We start from the raw sequence: 15,900 nt of genomic DNA, 5'->3' as shown, positions 1-15,900 counted from the left end.
TCTTACCCGTTCCACAGAAAGCTGTTCTCTCAGTGAAAATGTGTTGAGTAAATAATCTAAATGTAAAAACAAATGTTGATTTCAAAGGTAAACAAATGACAGAAAACATTCAACTTGTGCAAATGGGGATTTGCGCTCCATAATACAGTTGAAAATCAGCAGTCATTTTATGAGTGAAGACAAAGAGAAAGTGGCCACAATCCACAGGCCACAATCACTAGCCAGATCAACTATATGCGAAGGATATGCGTCATGCTGCATGAGGCAAATGGTGGTCACACCAGATACGGACTGTTTTTCTGATCCACACCACTATCTTTTCATTTTATTATTTTTTTAAAAGGTACTGTATCGGTGACCAACAAATGCATATCTGTATTCCCAGTCATGTAAAATACATAGATTAGGGCCTAATGAATGTAAATTGACTGATTTCCTTATATATATATATTATTTCCTTAACTGTAACTCAGTAAAATCTTTGAAATTATTGCATGTTGCATTTTTATATTTGTGTTCAGTGTCATTTCAAAAAAGCATGGTGGCATCACTTTCTAGTCACTGACATATTTGCAAGGCTACAGTGTAAGGTGGAAGTGGAATGGAGAGATGTGAGCATGTAATATGGCTGCACAGTTATGAACAGGTCCAAGACCTGAAGCAGAACCCACTGCTACTAATGGGGGTTGTCCATTTTAACTCTGGTCTGACAGGGCCAGCATGATTAGCCTGGAAATTTGCCCAATTCTGGTTTGCATATGGACCAGTGTTGTATTATACCAACTTGTCAAGACTGGCAGAGAAGGCTGTTATTGTGTAGTCTTACAGTCCCTTATTGCAATTGGGACATTGGTGGTAAGCCACATGTGCAGCCGTCTTCATCGACCTGGCCAAGGCTTTCGACTCTGTCAATCACAGTATTCTTGTCGGGAGACTCAACAGTCTTGGTTTCTCTAATGACTGCCTCGCCTGGTTCACTAACTGCTTCTCAGATAGATTTCAGTGTGTCAAATCAATCGGAAGGCCTGTTGTCCGGACCTCTGGCAGTCTTTATGAGGGTGCCACAGGGTTAAATTCTCGGGCCGACTCTTTTCTCTGCATATATCAATGATGTCGCTCTTGCTGCGGGTGATTCTTTGATTCACCTCTACGCTGACGACACCATTCTGTATACATCTGGCCCTTTTTTGGACACGGTGTTAAACCCTCTTTGGGCTAGGGGGCAGTATTTTCACGTCCGGATGAAAAGCGTTCCCAAAGTAAACTGCCTGCTACTCAGTTCCAGAAGCTAGGATATGCATATTATTACTAGATTTGGAAAACACTCTGAAGTTTCTAAAACTGTTTGAATAATGCCTGTGAGTATAACAGAACTGATTTGGCAGGCGAAACCCAGAGCACAATCCATCCAGGGGAAAAAATGTTTGAGGTCAATGTGTTTTCCATTAGCTTTCTATGGGAAACCCTTTTTAATAGGAATCTGGTTGCCGTTCCTATGGCTTCCACTAGATGTCAACGGTCTTTAGAATTTGGTTGATGTTTTTCTTTTGAGAAATTAAGAAGTAGTCCTGTTCTTTCCATGTGTCACTCAGATGGACTCAAGTTTTTTGTTGCGCATGACCTGGAATGCGCTTCACGTTGTTTTTATCCAGTATTGAATACAGTATACCCAGTCTTAAATTTTAGCGATTATTTACGTTTTAGGATACCTTAGGTTGGATTAGGAATGTTGTTTAAAATGTTTGGACCAAGTTTACAGGTAATTTATTAGATACTTTGTAGGCATGTTGAGCAAGTTGAAACCGGTATATTTCTGAATCAAACGCGCCAAATAAATTGACATTTTTGGGACATAAAGAAGGACATTATCGAACAAAAGGACCATTTGTGATGTTTCTGGGAAATTTTGGAGTGCCAACAGAAGATGATGTTCAAAAGGTAAGGCATTAATTATATCGCTATTTCTGACTTTTGTCGCACACCTGCCTGGTTGAAATGTGATTTTCATGTGTTTGTATGCGAGGTGCTGTCCTCAGATAATCTCATGGTCTGCTTTCGCCGTAAAGCCTTTTTGAAATCTGACACAGCGGCTGGATTAACAAGAAGTTAAGCTTTATTTTGATGTAGAACACTTGTATGTTTTATGAATTCTTATTATGAGTGTTTTTGAATTTGGCGCACTGCAATTTCACTGGATGTTGTCAAACCAATCCTGTTAACGGGATTCGAGCGGGAATGGGATATAAATCAAATCACATTTTATTTGTCACATACACATGGTTAGCAGATGTTAATGCGAGTGTAGCGAAATGCTTGTGCTTCTAGTTCCGACAATGCAGTAATAACCAACAAGTAATCTAGCTAACAATTCCAAAACTACTACCTTATAGACACAAGTGTAAGGGGATAAAGAATATGTACATAAAGATATATGAATGAGTGATGGTACAGAGCGGCATAGGCAAGATACAGTAGATGGTATTGAGTGCAGTATATACATATGAGATGAGTATGTAAACAAAGTGGCATAGTTAAAGTGGCTAGTGATACATGTATTACATAAAGATGCAGTAGATGATATAGAGTACAGTATATACGTATGCATATGAGATGAATAATGTAGGGTATGTAACATTATATTAGGTAGTATTGTTTAAAGTGGCTAGTGATATATTTTACATCATTTCCCATCAATTCCCATTATTAAAGTGGCTGGAGTTGAGTCAGTGTGTTGGCAGCAGCCACTCAATGTTAGTGGTGGCTGTTTAACAGTCTGATGGCCTTGAGATAGAAGCTCTTTTTCAGTCCCAGCTTTGATGCACCTGTACTGACCTCGCCTTCTGGATGATAGCGGGGTGAACAGGCAGTGGCTCGGGTGGTTGTTGTCCTTGATGATCTTTATGGCCTTCCTGTGACATCGGGTGGTGTAGGTGTCCTGGAGGGCAGGTAGTTTGCCCCCCGGTGATGCGTTGTGCAGACCTCACTACCCTCTGGAGAGCCTTACGGTTGTGTAAGGGATCCCTAAGAGGTTTAACAAACCTCCAAACGAGCTTCAACGTCATACAACACTACTTCCGTGGCCTCCAACTGCTCGTCAATACTAGTAAAACGAAATGCATGCTCTTCAACCGATCGCTGCCCGGACAAGCCCGCACGACTAGCATCACTACTCTGGACGGTTCTGACTTAGATATTTATAGTTGTCCACACATTCTAGGTGTCTGGCTAGACTGTAAACTCTCCTCCCAGACTCACATTAAGCATCTCCAATCCAAAGTTAAATCTTGAAATCGGCTTCCTATTTCGCAAAAGAACCTCCTTCACTAATGCTGCCAAACATACCCTCAAAACTGACTATCCTACCGACTTCAGCGATGTCATTTACAAAATAGCCTCCAACACTACTCAACAAATTGGATGCAGTCAATCACAGTGCCATCCATTTTGTCACCAAAGCCCCATATACTACCCACCACTGCGAACTGTATGCTCTTGATGGCTGGTCCTCGATAGACATTCGTCGCCAAACCCACTGGCTCTAGGTCATCTATAAGTCTTTGCTAGGTAGAGCTCTGCCTTCGTTCACTGGTCACCATAGCAACACCCAACCATAGCACGTGCTCCAGCAGGTATATTTCACTGGTCATCCCCAAAAGCCAACACTTGCTTTGGCCGCCTTTCCTTCCAGTTCTCTGCTGCCAATGACTGGAACGAATTGCAAAGAAAACACACAAAAACACTGAAGTTGGAGACATATCTCCCTCACTAACTCACTAACTTTAAGCAACAGCTGTCAGAGCAGCTTACCGATCGCTGCAGCTGTACACAGCCCATCTGTAAATAGCCCATCCAACCAACTACCTACCTCATCCCCATATTTGTGTTTCTGCTCTTTTGCACACTAGTATTTCTGCTTGCACATCCTCATCTGCACATATCACTCCAGTGTAAATTGCTAAATTGTAATTACTTCGCCACTATTGGCCTGTTTATTGCCTTACCTCCTTACTTCATTTGCACACACTGTATTCAGATGTTTCTATTGTTGACTGTACGTTTGTTTATCCCATGTGTAACTGTGTTGTTTTGTCGCACTGCTTTGCTTTATCTTGGCCAGTCGCAGTTGTAAATGAGAACTTGTTCTCAACTGGCCTACCTGGTGAAATAAAATACATTTAAAAATTTGATCATTTGCTGACTGGATCCTTTGGCAGTAGACTACCTTCGGACCAGTCAGTTCGTGCACGACAAGTGCATTATGCTTTGTTCAATAGCAATAAGAGGTTTGTTGACAAAAAAAGGTTTCCTAAATGTGGGCTTCCTGGACCAACCAAGAGCTTGGTGAGTGAAGGTATGTGCAATACATTTTGGGGGGGTAAATACAGATTTCTCTGCTCTCCAATACATTTCAATAGATATAATTGACCTATTAACAGAGGATATTGAACCTTGTCACAGGAGTGGACATCAGATAAAATAAATAGTTCTTCACAGCTGGGAAGTGAGACAGGTCCTTGTGTGGTAAGAGATTACTTGGAACTTTACATGGCAGAAATGTCAATATTACCTACATCAATCTCCAGGCAGAGAGAGCATGAAAGTTCAACGCTTTCAATGTGCCAAGAAAGTGCTGCCCACAAAACCTGGCTTGGAAAAGAGCTTAACTGGAAAGAACTGTGTTCATTGCTGGCAAATCAACAATAACACAATGAAAAGGCTCACAATGAATAACAGTTGATTGAGATTTTGGACAATAACAAGTACGAGCCTCATCTACAGTTGGTCCAGAAATGACCTGATCTAAAGATAGTGATGCAACTTTAGTCACAGTGTGGACTATCCATTCATAAGGCTACACAGTTGACTTGCAGATCTGATAAGTTTATCACTAAGAAGGCTAGGAGCGTGGATGGGCAACTCCAGTCCTCAGGGGCTCAGTGGTTGTTACACTTTTCCCTCAAACCCTAGCAAACACATCTGATTAAACTAATTGCATTCTAAACTAAAGATCATTAGTTGATTTTTGGAGTCAGGGGTGTTAGCTGGGGCAAAAATGTGAAAGCAATCAGGCCACAAAGGACTGGAGTTGCACATCCCTGGGCTAGAGTGTAAGCCATAACCAGCTTAAAAATCTAAAGATACAAAGCAATATGGGATAGACCTAGGCCTACATTAGCCGTTTCCATTAACTTGTGCAGTGATTTTGTTGTTGACATTTAGAAAGTTTGCATAGAAATTGCAACAACTACCTTTGTTTCTACTGAACTGTCTTGTGACAAATACAGCAGACCGTAATGACATCAACCCCCTCCCCAAAAAATTACATTGTTCGCAAAAACCTTGAGTGCCAAATAAAAAATTAAGTGGTTGAACTGTTTCCATTATCCATTTAGGGAATTTGCGCATTAATAAATGTGACAGTCTGTATGCCTTCCCACCTACAGTATGTTTCATGTCTCAGGTAGCCCGCAACGGCCAGCATGGATAGAATGCAAGAATTTACTCATCTTTGCCATTTTCTAATAATTCTCATGTGCCAACGTATCGCCATGGTCTGTGCTCTTGTGAAACTTGCACTCCTGTAGAGCTGAAATAATTGGATTGTAAAACTTGCATCCAGCCAACCAGAAAAGCAAGGCAAAACAATTCAAGCATTCTTGAAAGTCAAGACAATCCTTGTTCTCCAAATAAACATTTGTATAGTTGAAAAACATTTTTTTTTGCAAGCAGTAGACATTTAGAATTAAAATGTGTAGTGAAGCTTTATAGTAACGTGTGACATCACGTGCCCAGAGTACCTTAAATGATTCATTTATTCTGAAAAACTGTTTCCATCATCATTTCTTGCAATGAAGAAAGTTTGACTAGACAAATCCACCCGTTGAATGGATAAAAAATGTTGATCTTCAGAACATTTCTTCAATAGCTGCCGTTTCCATTACACGTCGCAATGTTTTTTTTGCGACATTGACCCAGGTTTATTCAACAAAAGCAATGGAAACCTTCCTAGTGAGCGGCAATAAGAGAAATACAAAAAAGCTGTGAGTTTAGCAATGTGATAGCCTCAGTCTGCAAGACCTAGGCTACACTTGAATGCAATTTGTAGGCCTATTTAGGGATTTGTAGCCTTCACTTTCAGGGAAAACAAAACAACCTTGCAAAACAGTCAATATGAGGAAATAGGTGAATGCATAATTTCCTTCATGAGGCCATCTGTTGTTGGCTAATATTGAGGCCAACTGACAACACTATCTAAATGAAGACAACGAAATTCAAAGCTGAAAGGTCTTAATGAGGAAAAGCCTTGTCTCATGTGATGAACTGCTTACCAAACCAATGTGTTGAGAAGCAACAATGGCATCAATTTAATTTGGAAACTGTTCTTAACCACAGGAATTGGTCCAGACTTTCCCAAATGTTGAATGGCAACATATGGTAAACGTCAAGCACTCAAAATTGCTGTTTGAAAGATGCTGCAAACGGATCACTTTTTTCTCTGAATGGTGAATTGACACTTGCAATGAAATTCAGACAAGACCTCTACTTTCACCTGACTGTTTGCATTGTCAATGTGTGTGTGAACAGTGGTTTTTGGATTGCAAGTGGTCGAGGTTGCTGAACCAATGTGCATAACATGTACACTTAGTGGAAGATCAAATCTAAGGATGCATCCACGAAGCTAACAATATAGCCAATCATGGACCTCTTTGTGTTCTCAAATCCGTGTAAATCTGCATAAAAATATGATTTACCTTTATAATGCTGCTCCTGCGTGGTATTCCGGATTTGGAATCCAATCTGACAGAGGAGTTGTTGGCGGTTTCAAGCCCTGGGCTGTCATGTAACGTTTCTGATCCAACCATGTCTGCCGGTATCCCACAGTCCCCATTGAAGACCGATACTTCGCACTGCGTCCTCCTGTCTGTATTATCACTGGGCAAAGCCACCGAATCCCCAGTATTCGATGGAGATGAGCCGTCGTTCTCTCCAAACTCCGCCATAGGCACTCCACGCACACAGACAGACCAAGCTTAGCTGTCAAGCTGCTATGTAGGTGTTTCACTTGCAACGCTGTTGTATTTCTCCAATGTCCTGGCTTGCTAGCTAGCTACCTCGTTATAACAACTGCACAAAAACGTTCCGTATCATTTTCTTGGTCCATATTTGACTGGTATTTAATGTCGCGTGTTCCATGGATTGTGCTCTGTAAAACAAAACATCAACAATAGACATTGAATACCAATAGATTAAACTGTTCAATGCTCGACATGATCTGAAATTGTATGCAGACGATGTCTAATAATGTGACTTTGAATGGTAACGTTAGCTGACGAACGTTAATTACGTACAAACAGTTAAATTGCATTCAATAGCATTTTCAATTTGCAAAGCTGTCGGTATAACATTGCAAAATTATTTCATAATGGATGCATTAGCTAGCTACATCGTCTCATTTGAAATTGTCTGGTAAGTCATTCGATAGTTAGCTGCCTAGCTATGCAACATTCGTAAATTAGTTTAACGTTAGTCAACAAGTTAGCCATATTTGCGTTCGTTGTATATCTGGACTAGAGCTAATTTAGTTATAGCTAGCAAACTTAGTTATACGTCCTTACTCAGTCATGTTACGTTAACTGACAAATTAGCCCACATTTAATTAACTTGCCAATAGTTAGCTAACATTAACTAACCTGGCAAACTAACACTGTTACAGACAAATGTGTTTTAACTAACCCTCTCGTATCTGTTCTACAGCCACACATGCCAACATAATTTCATGTTATCACACTTGCCTTGCTTGATAAAGTCTTGTCAAAAGAGAACGAAGTTCTATTCTGTTGTGCTACCCAGCTGCAACGACGAGACTACTGTTCAGTCCATGCATCACCACCAGTTGCTGCATTAGTTAGCTTGCAATGCAGCTAATGTTAGTTAGCAAGTAGTCACCGACTATACCCAACTGTCAATACATTTCCTATCTAAATATGTATCTAGCGAGCTACCCGTTAAGCAAAAGTCAAAAGGTGAACGAACTACTTGTAACAGGCAGCAACGACAACGAACCTTCTGTCAATCAAACCTTGCTCATAGAAAAATATATGTCTTATTGAAATACATGAAAACTGCTTTCATCGCTCAAAATCAGTGCTTTATAATTACACTAGAAGACAGCACCGGGCACAGTTTTGAAGCCAACACGCCTACATCTTGTCACGCACCCACCACAGTAGAAAAAATACATTTTTACATTTATTCTATTACAAACACCTTAATGCATACTTTACAATTATATTCTGTGAGTTAAACATACGTTATATATATATATATATATATATATATATATATATATATATATATATATATATATATATATATTTAAAGTATAATTTTTGAAAGTACTCATGTTACTGTCCTCACGACAACAACAAAATACATATGCATGTAATTCTGTCCTTGATACATTTAATGAAATACTGTAGAAATTCATTCATTCCTTTGTGGGACTCCTTCTTCTGTGGAGTGCCAATATGGCCGACCAGTGGCTTCAAAGAGTCTATTTGGCCAACATCCAGCATATACCATCCAAAGTATTCAAACCACGTCCCCTTTTCCATATTTTGTTACGTTACAGCCTTATTCTAATATTTGTTTCCCTCAATCTACACACAGCACCCCATAATGACCAAATTAAAACATGTTTGTAGAAATTTGTGTCCATTTATTACAAATAACAAACAGAAATACCTCATTTACACAAGTATTCAGACCCTTTACTTTGAGAAATTGAAATGAAATTGAGCTCAGGTGCATCCTGTTTCCATTGATCATCCTTGAGATGTTTCTACAACTTGATTGGAGTCCACCTGTGGTAAATTCAATTGATTGGACATTATTTGGAAAGGCACACGACTGTCTATGTAAGGTCCACAATTGACCGTGCTTTTCAGAGCAAAAACCAAACCACGAGGACAAAGGAAATGGCCGTAGAGCTACGAGACAGGGTTGTGTCGAGGCATATATCTGGGGAAGGGTACCAAAAAATGTCTGCAGCTTTGAAGATCCCAAAGAACACAGTGGCCTCCATCATTCTTAAATGGAAAAAGTTTGGAACCAACAAGACTCTTCCTAGAGCTGGCCGCCCAGCCAAACTGAACACTCAGGGGAGAAGGGCCTAGGTACGGGAGGTGATCAAGGACCCGATGGTCACTGACAGAGCTCAAGAGTTCCTCTGTGGAGATGAGAGAACCTTCCAGAAGGACAACCATCTCTACAGCACTCCAGCAATCAGGCCTTTATGATAGAGTGGCCAGACAGAAGCCCCTGCTCAGTAAAAGGCACATGACAGCCCGCTATGAGTTTGCCAAAAGGCCCCTAAAGGACTCTCAGACCATGAGAAACAACATTCTCTGGTCTGATGAAACCAAGATTGAACTCTTTGGCCAGAATGCCAAGCGTCATGTCTGGAGGAAACCTGGCACCATCCCTACGGTGAAGCATGGTGGTGGCAGCATCATGTTGGTGGGATGTTTTTCAGCGGGAGGGACTTGGAGACTAGTCCGGATCGAGGGAAAGATGAACAGAGCAAAGTACAGAGAGATCCTTGTTGAAAACCTGATCTAGAGCACTCAAGGTTCACCTTCCAACAGGACAATGACCCTAAGCACACAGCCAAGACAATGCAGGAATGGCTTCCTGTCAAGTCTCTGAATGTCCTTGAGTGGCCTAGCCAGAGCCTGGACATGAATCCGATCAAACATCTCTCGAGAGACCTGAAAACGGCTGCTTCCCATCCAACCTGCCAGAGCTTGAGAGGATCTGCAGAGAATAATGGGAGAAAATCCCCAAATACAGGTGTGCCAAGTTTGTAGCGTCACACCCAAGACTTGAGGCTGCAATCGCTGCCAAAGGTGCTTTAACAAAGTACTGAGTAAAGGGTCTGAATATGTAAATGTAAAATAGTTTTTATTTTTAATACATTTTCAAAAATGTCAACCTATTTTTGGTTTGTCATTATTGGGTATTGTGTGTGGATTGCTAAGGAAAAAACTTTAATCCATTTTTGAACAAGGCTGTAATGTAACAACGTGGAAAAGTCAAGGAGTCTGAATACGTTCCGAATGCACTGTACGTCATTGATCAAAACACATGGTGAAACTGAAACATCACTAACATCACACTCACCACATTCTTTGGGCGAGATTGGAAACACAAATTGGTTTACACGGACTGGCCTGGTTTAGATTTTATCTGTCGGAAAGATATCAGTTTGTCCTCTGACAAATCAACTGTAAATTTCGGTGTTCCTCAAGGTTCTGTTTTAGGACCACTATGGTTTTCACTATATATTTTACCTCTTGGTGATGTTATTCGGAAACATAATGTTAACTTTCACTGCTATGCGGATGGCACACAGCTGTACATTTCGATGAAACATGGTGAATCCCCAAAATTGCCCTCCCTGGAAGCCTGTGTTTCAGAAATATGGAAGTTGATGGCTGCAAATGTTCTACTTTTAAACTCGGAACAAAACAGAGATGCTTGTTCTAGGTCCCAAGAAACAAACGGATCTTCTGTTGAATCTGACAATTAATCTTGATGTTTCAGTCGTATCAAATAAAACTGTGAAGGACCTCGGCGTTACTCTGGACCCCGATCTCTCTTTTGACGAACATATCAAGACTGTTTCAAGGACAGCTTTTTTCCATCTACGTAACATTGCAAAAATCAGAAACTTTCTGTCCAAAAATGATGCAGAAAAATTTATCCATGCTTTTGTCACTTCTAGGTTAGACTACTGCAATGCTCTACTTTCCTGCTACCCAGATAAAGCAATAAATAACTTCAGTTAGTGCTAAACATGGCTGCTAGAATCTTGACTAGAACCAAAATATTTGATCATATTACTCCAGTGCTAGCCTCTCTACACTGGCTTCCTGTTAACGCAAGGACTGATTTCAAGGTTTTACTGCTAACCTACAAAGCATTACATTGGCTTGCTCCTACCTATCTTTTCGATTTGGTCCTGCCATACATACCTACATGTACGCTACGGTCACAAGACGCAGGCCTCCTTACTGTCCCTAGAATTTCTAAGCAAACAGCTGGAGGCAGGGCTTTCACCTATAGAGCTCCATTTTTATGGAATGGTCTGCCTACCCATGTGAGAGATGCAGACTCGGGCTCAACCTCTAAGTCTTTATTGAAGACTCATCACTTCAGTAGGTCCTATGATTGAGTGTAGTTTGGCCCAGGAGTGTGAAGGTGAACGGAAAGGCACTGGAGCAACGAACCGCCCTTGCTGTCTCTGCCTGGACGGTTCCTCTCTCTCCACAGGGATTCTCTGCCTCTAACCCTATTACAGGGGCTGAGTCACTGGCTTACTGGTGCTCTTCCATGCCATCCCTAGGAGGGGTGCGTCACTAGAGTGGGTTGAGTCACTGATGTGATCTTCCTGGCCGGGTGACAAGGTACAAATCTGTCGTTCTGCCCCTGAACAGGCAGCTAACCCACTGTTCCTAGGCCGTCATTGAAAATAAGAATTTGTTCTTAACTGACTTGCCTAGTTAAATAAAGGATTTATTTTTTTTAAAGTATGCTCTCTCTAATTTTCTCTTTCTTTCTTTCTCTCTCTCGGAGGACCTGAGCCCTAGGACCATATCTCAGGACTACCTGGCCTGATGACTTCTTGCTGTCCCCAGTCCACCTGGCCATGCTGCTGCTCCAGTTTCAACTGTTCTGCCTGCTGCTATGGAACCCTGAGCTGTTCAACGGACGTGCTGTCCCAGACCTGCTGTTTTCAACTCGCTAGAGACAGAAGGAGTGGTAGAGATACTCTAAATGATCGGCTATGAAAAGCTAACTGACATTTACTCCTGAGGTGCTGACCTGTTGCACCCTCGACAACCACTGTGATTATTATAATTTCACCCTGCTGGTCATCTATGAACATTTGAACCTCTTGGCCATGTTCTGTTATAATCTCCACCCGGCACAGCCAGAAGAGGACTGGCCACCCCTCATAGCCTGGTTCCTCTCTAGGTTTCTTCCTAGGTTCTGGGCTTTCTAGGGAGTTTTTCCTAGCCCCCGCGCTTCTACACCTGCATTGCTTGCTGTTTGGGGTTTTAGGCTGGGTTTCTGTACAGCACTTTGTGACATCAGCTGATGTAAGAAGGGCTTTATAAATACATTTGATTTGATTTGATCAAAACACATGGTGAACCTGTAACATCACTAAGTAACAGCTCCATTGGCACAGATCTAGGTTTTCTCTGCATCTCCTATCAATTATAAATCATCAAATATGTTGTAGAATGTTATACATTAAAAAGGAATGTTTGAATTATACAAGGAAAACCAGGGATGCTAGACATCCCAAGTGGGAATTTAAAAAACAATATATACTTAAATCATACTTCGTTAACATATTTTAAGTATATTTAAATTGGAGAAATATTAAATATTTATTGCATGTAATGTCAATTTTATTAGCGTTTAATATATTAACTACATTTCAAATTATCTAAATTGGGAAACCTGTGCTTAATTATATTCTTTGTATATTAGATAAAGAGCTTAACAAATATACTTTGAATACACCTTAAGTACATTTTATGTATACAGTATTTCTGACAATTAGAAATATACTAAAAAGGTATTTGAATTAGAATTCCTGTGTTTTCTTTACAAAACATTTTTTGACAGTGTTTCAAGTATAGTTTTTCAATACACTTCTGCTTATTAATCACATTAGCTATATAAAGGTTACCTTGATTGACCATGGAAGTTTCTCAGCTTTAAAAAAATATATATATTTAACTTTAATTTAACTAGGAAAGTAGGTTAAGAACAAATTCTTATTTACAATGACGGTCTACCACGGCCAAACCCGGACGACACTGGGCCCATTGTGCGCCGCCCTATGGGACTCCCAATTACGTCCGGATGTGATACAGCCTAGAATTAAACCAGGGTCTGTAGTGACGCCTCTTGCACTGAGATGCAGTGCCCAAGACCACTGCGCCACTCAGGAGCCCTTATAAAGCAGTTGAACAGGAATTCAGAAAGTACTTCAAAACGAATTATTGGCACTTGCAAAAGTATTCATACACCTTGGATTTATTCACATTTTGTTGTTACAAAGTGGGATTCAAATGGATTTAATTGTCAACAATCTACACAAAGTACTCTAATGTTAAAGTGGAAGATTTATCTTCTTTTTTTTTAAAGATTGATTGAAATTAAATTACTAAAATATAGTAAGTATTCAGCTCCCTGAGTTTATAGTATGTAATGACACTGTTGGCAGCGATTATAGCAGTGAGTCTTCTTGCTTAAGTCTCTAAGAACTTTACACACCTGGATTGTGCAATATTAGCCCTTTATTCTTTTCATAATCCTTCAAGCTTTGTCATGATGTTGGTGCTCATGGCTAAACAGCCATTTTCAAATCTTGCCATAGATCTTCAAGCAGATTTAAGTCAAAGCTGTAACTTGGCCACTAAGGAACATTCATTGTCTTCTTGGTAAGCAACTCCAGTGTAGATTTGGCCTTGTATTGTAGGTTAATGTTCTGCTGAAAGGTGAATTCCTCTCCCAGTGTCTGTGGTAAAGCAGGCTGAAGCAGGTTTTCCTCTATGATTTTGGCTGTGCTTAGCTCCATCCCGTTTCTTTTTATCTGGGAAAAACTCCCCAGCATTTGCCGATATCAAGCATACCCATACCATGATGAAGTCACCACCGTGCTTGACAATAAGGAGTCAGTTACTCAGTGATATTTGTGTTGGATTTGCCCCAAATACAACGCTTTGCGTTTAGTTTTTTTGCAGTATTACTTTAGTGCCTGCATACAATGTATTTTTGGGAATATTCTGTATATTTGTATTAATATTTTCACTCTGTCATTTAAACAATTATTGTGTCACGACAATATCAATTTTTCCCATCACAGCCATTAAACTCAGTACGTATTTTACAAATCACCAATGGCCTCATGGTAACATTACTGAAGAGTTTCATTCCTGTCCTGCAGCTCAGTTCAGAAGGATGACTGTATGTTTAATGTATCTGGGTGGTTAAATACATATTCCACAGCATAATTAATATCTTGACCATGCTTAAAGAGATATTCAATGTCTGGTTTGATATTGTTACCGATCTAGGAATCACTGCCCTTTTATGAGGCTCTTGAATGGCTCCCTGGTCTTTGTAGTTGAATCTGTGCTTGAAATTCAATACTTGACTGAGGGACCTTACATATGTTGTATGAGGAAGGGTTAGTCATAAAAAAAATCATATCAACCCCTCCATGTAACATATTCTGTGATTTGTTAAGCCTGAACTAATTTATGCAGGCCTAAACAAAAAGGCTGAATGACTATTTTAGTTATCAAATTTGTATTCATCTTATTATTTATTTATCTTCCACTTTGACATTAGAGTATTTTGATAACACGCATGACAATTAAAGTTTTAGGGAAGTTATAGGCCCCGGATTGAACATAATTATACACTCGCAAAGCCAACTAAAAACGAGGGCTGAGGGCCTTACGTTGAAAACTTCCCTTGCTTGGCTAATCATTTGGACCACTCGCCAAGATGGCGATGGGGATTCCCCCAAGGGCATAAGGCGAGGGTAAGTGGACGAGGGTGTGTCTTTTAAGTCAAATCAATGCTTCAATTTAAAAACAACCAAGTGTATTTTGAATTAATATACTAAAATTACAATTCAAGCGTTTCAAATTGAAGTACAGTTTTAATGAGTGTGTTTAAGTTTAAAGATAGTGAACATATAGTATACTAAAAGACTGAAAAACAATTAATTTAAACTATATTTTGAATAAGTGTATTGAAGGTTGACAATAGTATATTTATAGTATACTAAAAGCTTAAAAACAATTCATTTAAAGTACACTTTTAATAAAGGTGTAATGATAAGTGTAATGATATTATATTTATAGTATACTTAGGATATACAAGAGAAAAATCTCGTATTTGATGTATATTATTATATTTTTTTGTATATTTAAGTATACTTGTAATATATTAAAATATTACATATTTTTCGCATGGGATGTTAATCAGCAAATGTTAAGATCTTGGATTTAATTCAAGATGCTAGATTGTGTCAATCCAAATGATTTCCTGGGTAAAAAATATAGCATTTTACAGTCTGAAAAATGTAAATCTGAGACGTTATCAATATACTGTATTTATGTAAATTATCAACAGAAAACTATATGTTCCTTCAATAGCATAGCCTATAGTTATTGAAACAGATAACAGTATAATTCATTGTTTTGCTTGTAGCAGCTCTTATTCTCTTTAGCTATTTAAAAAGGATCCTTACAGTTTACATTCTAATATTTTAGTCAAAGTTAACCATGTCTGAGTTTATGTGCAGGAGGGTATGCATTGCTGAAGTCTATGTAGCCTACACATGAGACATGACCATAAACAGTTAAATGTAACCTTTTTGCATCAATTTCCAGACCTTAAACATACTGCGGAATACCTTACCTCTATATCAGTGTGCCAGTTCCACCTTGTGTTGCCAGGATTGTGTTGCCAAGAATCTCAGGATTCTTATTAAAGTCATGTGTCTTGTTTCTGATTAAGGATTAGTTCACATAAATCAATTGTTAAAAATACATATTGATCAGTTCCAGGATGTTGTAAGGGACATGAGAAGGGACGGTGTGTATCAAGCCTGCAGATAGTTATTCTGATACAGAATTGACTGTTGTACAACAGAGGCATCTGGTGGTGACACTGACTATCTGATAGTGACCTGTTACTGTGGCCTTTGGATCTATTTCCATCACCCCAGTTTCCCATTTAAAATCATAAGAACATGTTGCGCTTTGGGGGTTGTAAAACCATTAACACAGAGTCCATGAATTC

At 39.5% G+C, this 15,900-nt stretch overlaps 1 protein-coding gene across 3 annotated transcripts in view; it reads right to left on the bottom strand.

Annotated features, from left to right (window-relative positions):
• Window positions 1-8,170, bottom strand: part of LOC110487926 (inactive phospholipase C-like protein 2) — a 57,562-nt gene extending 49,392 nt beyond the window's left edge. For 2 of the 3 annotated variants that reach the window (XR_005036479.1, XM_021559846.2), the window contains exons 1-2: window positions 7,794-8,170; window positions 6,753-7,204 (exon numbers count right to left, since the gene is read on the bottom strand). Coding sequence is in view for 2 of the 3 variants with exons in the window: in XM_021559846.2 (XP_021415521.2) it covers window positions 6,753-7,001 (249 nt within the window). In the remaining variant the exon portion in view is untranslated. The remainder of the gene's footprint in view (window positions 1-6,752; window positions 7,205-7,793) is intronic. The other variant, XM_021559854.2, reaches the window with a different exon arrangement.
• Between the last annotated feature and the right edge of the window lie 7,730 nt (window positions 8,171-15,900).

This window comes from Oncorhynchus mykiss, chromosome 2 (genome assembly GCF_013265735.2).
Source record: "Oncorhynchus mykiss isolate Arlee chromosome 2, USDA_OmykA_1.1, whole genome shotgun sequence".
Taxonomy (NCBI): domain Eukaryota; kingdom Metazoa; phylum Chordata; class Actinopteri; order Salmoniformes; family Salmonidae; genus Oncorhynchus; species Oncorhynchus mykiss.
Note: the sequence above shows the minus strand (reverse complement) of the source record. Positions and strands in the feature narration are given on the sequence as shown.